Consider the following 9,204-nt stretch of genomic DNA (forward strand, 5'->3'; position numbering starts at 1 on the left):
ATCCAATGATACTAGAAGCATCTTCAATAGGTCTCGAATCTGAATCCACTCGGAGTCTAAACAACCAAAAATTATTAGTTCATTCCAAACACACAAATTATTATCAAGCCTTTCTTTTATTTCGCTGGATAGAGCAATGCAAATATAAAGTTACACCATCATTCTATATTGATAATGTAAAAACAAAACAGTTACACATACACCTATATTTCAGAGAGAGACATTTTTTTGGTTTGTAATTTGGAAAAAGGGCAAAGCAATGCATACGCCTATTTTGGGTCTAACATTCCATTGGCTAGTTGTACGTCTTTTGAGATCTAATGCAACCAACACAAGATCATATATATCTACAATGCCTTCGCCTATATATAGAAGTACAACCACATAACTCTCATCAAAATGGAACTAAAATTGGAATATCAGTTTGGCAATTACGAAGCACTAGTCCCATGCTGTGCTTAAAGCTTCAGTTCTCTTCCAAAAATCCAGCTGAATGGCACAGTAGAAGAAGCTTGCTTCACCCTTCCCTGAGCTCTCTCCTCCAGCCTTCTAATTCTTGCAGGCAATCCGCATACAAAATCCTGTGCTCTACTTCCATCACCAGAAAGACCTGTCAGCTTCTCGACTTTCCATCTTCCCACCAGAAATTCCAGAATATCAGCATAGTCCTTGGCAGTGTAGACCCCAATCCGCTGGGCAACAGTGGAGTAGTGTTCAAAAAGATTATCATCCTGCCCATCATACATCAAGTGGGCTGGCATTGAGATTTTTTTCCTCATCATGTCAGCTAAAGCCAAGACAGTGCCATATGGGTCAACCTCAAAGAGCTTCTCTACAATCTTAGTGTAGGCAGTTTCATGGCGTTTTTCATCTGCAGCAATGGTGCCACATATCTGTGCCAGCTTCATGTCTCCATGCTCCTTGGCTAGTCTAGCAGTGTTCCCATGGGAGATGAATGTTGCCCTCTCTTGGAAAGAAGTGTAGATGAAACCAAGGTACGGGTTGTTTTCTGTTTTAGGGTCCTACAAAGTATAAACATATATAAAAAGGAAATCAGCCAAATCTGGACACACAGAATGATATAGATTTTAAGGAATTGGTGTTAACAGACCATCACAGGCTTCCACTAGACATGATGAACCTCAGCATGGTTTATCACAACAATGCTATGCTGTGGTCACTATAATGGTCAAGTCCATAAAGATGACCACCAAAGCCAGTCATGAAAATACATATAGTGCTTTCTCCTCAAAATCTCTTCAGAGTTTCCCAATAACATGTCCAGGTGCCTTCTATTTTTCACTGACAAATTGACTATTTGTCTAGTGGCTTGCACCTAATAATTGGATAACAGGCCAAACAGAGAACATCTACACAAGCAACTCCTTTTTGAGAGGTAAATGAGGCAGCACATACAATTGGTCTTGCAAGCTATTATGTTTATCAAAATGATGTCAAATTCCACTATATAACTACAAATTCACTAAAAATTGTAGGCTTCCTTCCTAGCATGCATATGATTTTCAGAGGAAAATATAAAGTTTGTGGCAACACCAAAAAACAAATATGAATAAATAGGTGAGCATGGGATCTTACCATCCCTGACCCAATCAGATACTGAATTGTCTTCTCAATCTGCTTCATATCCACTCTTCCAGAGAGGTAGAGATACTTGTTGAGAAGGTCACCATGCCTATTCTCTTCTGCAGTCCATGCCCTTGTCCAAATTGCCCAAGAAGTAAGGCTTGCACCAGTCTCATCTCGAACTCCATCTAGGGTGTTAAGCATTGTCTGGTAGGTTGGAAGGGCTTCTTCAGTGATCATATCTCCAACCAGCACAACAAAATAGTCATCAGGGAGTTCCCTTGATCTTGCCCTCAATTCCTTGACTTGCTCATAAAATCCTTCTGACTCAGGCTCTGGGAGAAAATCTTGTGGTTGCCAACATTTCTCAACAGGCTTTAGGTGCACCAAAATGTTATCCTCAGCCCAATCCTCCAATGATTTGAAAATCTCCATCTTTTGTGGAGGCATGGAGTGAGTCACTTGAACATGTGCCTCTCGTGGAGGGCAATAGGGCTGCTTTAGATTCTCAATCTCTCTGTGACCAAAAAAAGCATGAAGTTACATACACTTACAAAGCTTCTATTTACCCCAAGTTACAAATACATAAACCATGTTTGCATGATCCCCAGTTCATTCAGTTAGATGGAAATCCTGAGGTCATTTCAACTTTCAACCATAAAAGTTCACCAACTTTTGAGAGTGCATAGGTGATATTTAATGTTTGGCATGGATGTGGCTGTCAAATTGAATATCATTACATTGAAATGGAAAGACAACCCCAACTAGTTTCAAATTAAGGGTCATTTGAGTTGAACATGAATGTGGGGCACACATAATAGATGTTGCAACACACATTCATTTATTATTTATACCAAAAAGCAGAGTTTAGATATATTTTGCATCCAGATAAGATCATAATATTTGCAAAAATTGTCTGCCAGCATTACACTGTTGTTTTGTCAATAGTAATGACTAAGCACATTGAGGCAGTATAACCATCCTACTCTTGACAAGTAAATTGCAAACAACACAATGCTAGCGATTCCTCAAAGAATCATGATCCCGATAAAACACTTCCACAAATTTTGGTGACAAACAACCATGTCTACTGCATTGATGTAACATTACAAATCTATAGAAAAACCATGTAAAGTCTCTTATATAACAGCCAATTGAAATATTACAATAAGGTGACAAAGAAAATACAGTCAAACAATCAACCGAGAGAGAGAGAGAGAGAGAGAGAGAGAGAGAGAGAGAGAGAGAGATTTATTGGTAAGATTTTAAGGTAAATGGAACTAAGCACGTACAAATATACAAGAAAGAAAACCAAACTCAACAACCACTATATCGATAAAAAAAAATAAAAAAAAGGCAACTATCCAACCATTTCTGTGACAGTAAAGTAATAACCAAAATAGAGAATAAAGATAAGAGCCATATTTATTTGAGAAACAGGGATGCAAGGAAAATTAACAGAATCGTAACGAATTTCCCAACGTTAACCATCTTCATAGACAGAAGCCTTCAAATATAATAAACCAAAAAAAAGGACAATTTTTATTGTTAAAAAAATATTACGTTTACACACAGGACAAAGTAGATGAATTAAGCAACCAAAATTTCTGGTAAGTTCCAAAACATAAGCCATACAGTAATGCTCATCAAGCTTCCAGTACTCCTGGCAGGAATCCTGAGGATACATATTTGCACTTTAATATGCCATATCAAATGTTATTGATTTGAGGGCTTTAACATATGCACTTCCACGCATGGTTGTAATTAATACCAAATTATAAAATTGTTGTATAATTGGTAATATTAAATGGATTAGCTATGATTACAAATTGGACTATACAGGTGTTGGATTTTTATTTTTCATTTTGTTGTCATTAGAAGACACATATATTAATGCTTCATTTGGTAAACTTGCGTTTTAGCTTCTTACTATTATATTTTACAATAGTAAATGGGGGCAAAAAAGACAAGTACAACAAAAGGTTTACCAAACAAATTAAAGAAGCAGCAACTTGCAAGAATTTCCCACCAACGGGAGAAAACATGGACATTTAACGTTGCACACGCATTCAAACCAGTCAACCAACAAGACCTAGTTCCAAAGGAATAAGTTACCCTGGAATCACACCTAACCCTCAACAAATGGAAACGTAAAATAAAATATGAATGCATAAAATCCAAACTATACAGTACAAATAGAAAGCCCACAAGCAACCCACAGAGCACACAAAAATCCCCCTCTATACTATTAATGCAATTCACATTTGATAATAATGATAATTAAAATAGCCACATATACATATTATATAAGATTTTTACTAGAAAAATAACAAAAAAAAAAGGGTCAATATGAAGTCAAATCTTCAGCATCTATATTTTTCTACCTAAATTTCCAGGTAAGCTTAGAAAAAGTAATATTTTATTAAATTACCAAAGCATGGCATGCATTTGAAAAAGGAAAAGATTAAAACTGAAATCAACTAAGATCACAACCACGGAACTACCAAGAAAGAAAACTAAAATAAAATATCAACAGAATGCATACCCTTAAGAGAGTGGGAAAATGGGTTATAACATAATTAACCAACACCAAAAACCCAAGTGATATCAAAATATAGTAAACGTCAACAGAAATTTGAAAAAGGTGTCAAATGAATTATAACTTCATCAAACAGAAATGCATAAGATTTATTTCTAACATGATAAAGATTATGATTATTTAAAAAAAAAAAAAAAAGGCCAAGGAATCCACCGACTTGAGATAAATCCGAAAGACAATTAAAGAAATAACTGAGAACAAAACAATCCCGAACGACTTTACATCGTAGGACCAAAAACCATAAAAAAAAAAAAAAGAAACCCACTAAACAGGACCAACACGTATAGTATAAATCATACAAAATTAAAATAATGAGATCACATTCACAGGTACCCAAATAGATTTCAACCCTATACTAAGTTCATTTAAAATCACACATTAACAGCCCTTATCATTAAAATCACGGAAAGATAAGAGTTTCGATCAATTAACACACAGACTGGCCTACAAAACACAAATAGAGAGGAGACGATGTCAAAAAAAATAAAAAATTCAATCCAATTATCCCAATACTAAGTTCATTTGGCATCAATAAAGAAAACCCAGATCAATATAAAGAGTAGATGACCATTTGCAAGCATAACGCGATAAGATAAATGAAAAGATCAAACAAAAATGAAAACCCATGATTCATTGAAAAAAATGCAATACTGACTTGGTGGAAGTGGAGCCTAGAGTGGCCGCCATGAAGATTCTATTGGGGGATCTCTGAGAGCAGCAGTGGGAAGGGAGCTTGTGGGCTGAAGGGAAGGTTAGTTGGTTGAGTTTTAGAGCCATCTGTGTCTATCTTCACACACAACAACGAGCTATCTTGATTTGGTATAAAAAAATGAAGCTCTCTTGTTAAGAGGAGACAGATCGAAAGAGTGAGAGAGACAGATAAGCGAAGATAGCTATAAAAAGAGAAGAAGGAAAGGAACCGATGACCGAGAGAGAGAGAGAGAGAGAGAAACGCCTCAAAGTTCAGAGTGAGGCGCAGGCGAAAGCAGTGGCGCTGAGAGAGACGGACGGAACGAACGCGCATTATAACGGGATTGCATCGGAGAAAGGCCACATGTTCCTTATGTTATTACACTTTTGCCATTCCATTTTTCCTTTTAATGATATCACAGTTATGAAGAAATTGAAAATTTTTCTAAGATTAATATTAAATTATAATTTTATCATATTTTAATGTGTATTTAATATAAATTGAATCTTACATGAGTATGAGATTAATTATCATTATCTTAAAATATGTATAAAAATAATTAAAATATATATAATAATTTAATTAAATATAAATATTTAATTTAAAAGTTATTGAATTTATTTTAATATAAAATAGAGTTTATAATAATTATATTTTTTAAATTAATAATTATTAGAATATATTATAATTAAAATGTAAATATTTAATTTAATAATCATTACATTTAAGAATTCAAATAAATCAATGACAGTAGTCAGCAAAGGTGTAATAAAGAGCGGAAGTGAAGGGCAAAAAGTGGTATTGAGAACGTTGTTTTTCACGTCATAATATGAAAAAAGGGGGACTCCAATAATATTCCACATTCCACATGGATACCTGACTGCCTTCGCCTTGACACATTCACATCTTTTTGTCTTTTATTAATTGCGTCATCTCAACCCTTACAATTCCTTTTTCATTTATTTTTTTTTTATTAATATAAAGTAGGTGAGCATCCAAAAATCAAAATATCCCATCCATTTCAAACGATTTGATAATATCATTTTCATTTACATTTATTAGTAAAATTAACTAAAACTTATAAAAATTTGTATTTCAATACATATATAATTTTTTAAAATTTTCAATTATTACTTTTAATAAATTTTTATTTTAACTTAAATATAATTTACTTAATAATAAAAACAATAACATAACTATTAAATTTTTAATAATATGTAAATTTAAATTCATTAAAAAATTTTATTTTATTTAATTTATTAATTGAAAACTCAATCAAACGTTGAATGGTTAAATTCAAAAAAAAAATTGTGATAAATGGATTAACCAATAAACTTTTTCCATGGATTTTTATTATTATTATTTGAAATTAAATTTAAATTATAAAATAATAAAAATAATTAAATAACAACTAAAATAACTTTTTAACTTTTCAATCACCACCTAAATTCTGAAATGGGCCCATTGAATCTATAAAAGAATTTCATTCTTTCTTCTTCTTTGGGCCATTAACACATGGGCGAAACTGTGATATTGTGTTGCACAACATATAAAATAAATTCATAATTATGATAGAGAAAAGTAAACAAAAAAAATTAAAATAAAATAAAATGAATTCATATATTTACACTCGAATATTAAATGAATTTAAAATTAAATTTTAAAATTAAATAAATTCATGTACTTTGTAATTAAAATTAAATAAATTATAATTTAATAAAATATTATTTTATTTTTTAATAATAAAATATTAAAAATAATAAATTTATATTAAATAAATTTTATTCATCATGTTTTTTTATTTATTTTTTAAATTAAAAACAATAAATAATTTTTATATTCAAAAATTAAAAAAAAATAATATTTTATGAGATAAATATTTATTTAATCTTAATTAAAAAATATAATATTTATTTAATTTAAACTTTAATTTTGGATGTATTTGGTGCTCGGTTAAAAGTATAGAGATTTATTTAATTTTTTTTATTTAAAAATATTTTTTTTAACTTAGTAAAATTAAACTTTTTTAAAATGATTTTAAAAGTACAGTCATCCACATCAATTTAATGTATTTAAAATAAATTATTTTAAAATATTTTTTTAATGGAGATAAACCTAATCAGTAAGAAAGTAGAAATAATTTGAAAGAATTGATACTAAAAATTATAAAATACTGATTAATGTGGTTATTTATTTTTATTATTTAATATTTAAAAATTATATTGATGAAATTCATGAACTCTTAATAATATCATTACCACAATTCAGAAGGGAAAAAAAAAAACACAAAGTATTTAATAGATGAGTATAAAGATAAGTGATGATATGATATCTATTCCTTTGTTTTGAGGAAAGGAAAAGAAAAATAAATTTATTTTATTTTATTTTATTTGAATAGCAATTAAAGAAAGAAAAAAATATAAAATAATAGAAATTAAAACTTAATGAGTTTAGTGATCGAAGACATATTATTTATTCAGTTTTTATTTTTTTAATTTAAAAAAAATTAATCAATGAATATTAAAAATTAAGGGGTAGATAAATTAAGTCAAATTTTCAATAGTTTCAACTCAATTGATTAGAATTTTTATTGAGCTCGATCTCAAGTTCATATTTGAAGTTCAAACTTGGTTCGTATTTAATTCATTTATCAAGTTCGTGAATTTAGGTTATTTAATTCATTTAATCAACTCATTAGCTAAGATTCAACTCTCAAATTTAAATAACTAAATCATTTAAACTTTATTTAATGACAGACTTAATAAATAATTAAGAATTAAAATAATAATTATAGCAATAACATTAATTAAATTATAATGGCTATAAATTATACATATATTTTTAATTATATTTTTATTTTATAATGATATCATTTACAATTTAATTATTTTATGACTAATTATAATTATAGATATATATGATAAAATTAATATATTAATATGTAAATAAATTGGCTCATAAATACATAAATAAATTAATTTATGAGCCTATAAATGAGTTAATTCACCATGCAAGTTTATGAATGAATTAATTAACAAATTTAAAGAACAAGTAATAATAAATTTAAATTTGACTAATTTCTTAAATAAACTTAAAAATCAAGTTTAAACTCAAATTTAATTCAATTGATTAATATCAACTTAATTCATTTACACTCCTATTTAAACTCTATATTAGTCTAAAGATTTCGAGTTAAAGTTTTTGGAAGGGCAATGATGAATCACATGGTTATTTGACAAACAAAGGATTAGACCAGTGCATTACATGACATGTTGAATCACATGGTTATTTGACGAAACCAAGGATTAGACACCATGCATCTAATCTAATTTAATTTCGATCGATAGAATTATTTATATCAAAATAATTAATTAATTATTTTTAAATTTAAAAATTAATTAAATTGATTTTTTAATTAATTTTATTTTATTAATTTAATTGATATATAACTTCGTATAATTATTAAGTAAATAAGTTGATAGTAGTCTCAAGCAATTCTAAGGAATGGGCAAGTAACTGTTGATAACTACCTGCAAAGAAAATTATAAGAGTAAGATATGCAGCAGCAATGTGAAGGATACTAACTAGTTAATTTAACAATAACAATAGATGCAGCAGCAATGTGAATGACACTAATCAGTTAATTTAACAATAACAACAGACTCTAGTAGTCTATCTATTTTTAATTTTATTTGTCTTTTAATTTTTTAAATTTTATCTTTATTTTTTAAGTCTTATACTTAAATTTACAGTAATCAATATAATTTTTATTATTGTTATTGTTCAATTTGAAGTTAGATTTTTAACAAAACTACATTCAATCTAATCAAATTCTCACAATTATTTAAAAGAAATAAGAGAAACACACAATTAATACACTCAATATGCCCACATTTTTCCCTGCCACATATTGTTTCCCAAACAAACACGAATATATCACCCATGGACTTTTCTCGAGTTGGAAGAAAGAATCATTCTAGTGGGTTTTAAAAAAGGTCTTTACTCATAAAGTTTTTTTTTTGGAAGATATTCATAAAGTTGATACTACATATAATTAAGAGTCACGTTCTATTGATTACTTCCTCTTATAATTAATAAAAAATCATAAAAATTCAAAAACCGTCTTATACAACTCATATTCCCAACACATATAATTATTGATAATTTATGCGTATGGCTTGCATTGTGGGATCCAAAATTGCAAGCCTCCATTGCGTTAGTCATCTGTTCAAGATCTGTCTGCCACTAAATTTGAAGCCTATTTTCTGGTCCTTTAAGTGATGCAGTGTGTATAAATATTACAGCAGAGAAGAACATAACTAGGGTGAAA

The 9,204-nt window shown here is 29.3% G+C and overlaps 1 protein-coding gene across 1 annotated transcript; it reads right to left on the minus strand.

Annotated features, from left to right (window-relative positions):
• Nucleotides 1-145: 145 nt before the first annotated feature.
• Nucleotides 146-5,193, minus strand: LOC110632820 (stearoyl-[acyl-carrier-protein] 9-desaturase, chloroplastic). Its single transcript, XM_021781162.2, has 3 exons — nt 4,839-5,193; nt 1,597-2,101; nt 146-1,022 (listed from the first exon to the last, which is right to left on the minus strand). The coding sequence occupies exons 1-3, from the start codon at nt 4,958-4,960 to the stop codon at nt 459-461; spliced, it is 1,191 nt and encodes a 396-aa protein (XP_021636854.2). The 5' UTR covers nt 4,961-5,193; the 3' UTR covers nt 146-458.
• Between the last annotated feature and the right edge of the window lie 4,011 nt (nt 5,194-9,204).

This window comes from Hevea brasiliensis, chromosome 10 (assembly GCF_030052815.1).
Source record: "Hevea brasiliensis isolate MT/VB/25A 57/8 chromosome 10, ASM3005281v1, whole genome shotgun sequence".
In the NCBI taxonomy this organism is placed as follows: domain Eukaryota; kingdom Viridiplantae; phylum Streptophyta; class Magnoliopsida; order Malpighiales; family Euphorbiaceae; genus Hevea; species Hevea brasiliensis.

Coding starts and splice junctions, on each gene's coding strand:
- LOC110632820 (XM_021781162.2), bottom strand. CDS start 4,960: ATGGCTCTAAAACTCAACCAACTAACCTTCCCTTCAGCCCACAAGCTC. Junction 2,102..4,838: donor CTAGGCTCCACTTCCACCAA/GTCAGTATTGCA, acceptor TTTTGGTCACAG/AGAGATTGAGAATCTAAAGC. Junction 1,023..1,596: donor ATCTGATTGGGTCAGGGATG/GTAAGATCCCAT, acceptor TATACTTTGTAG/GACCCTAAAACAGAAAACAA.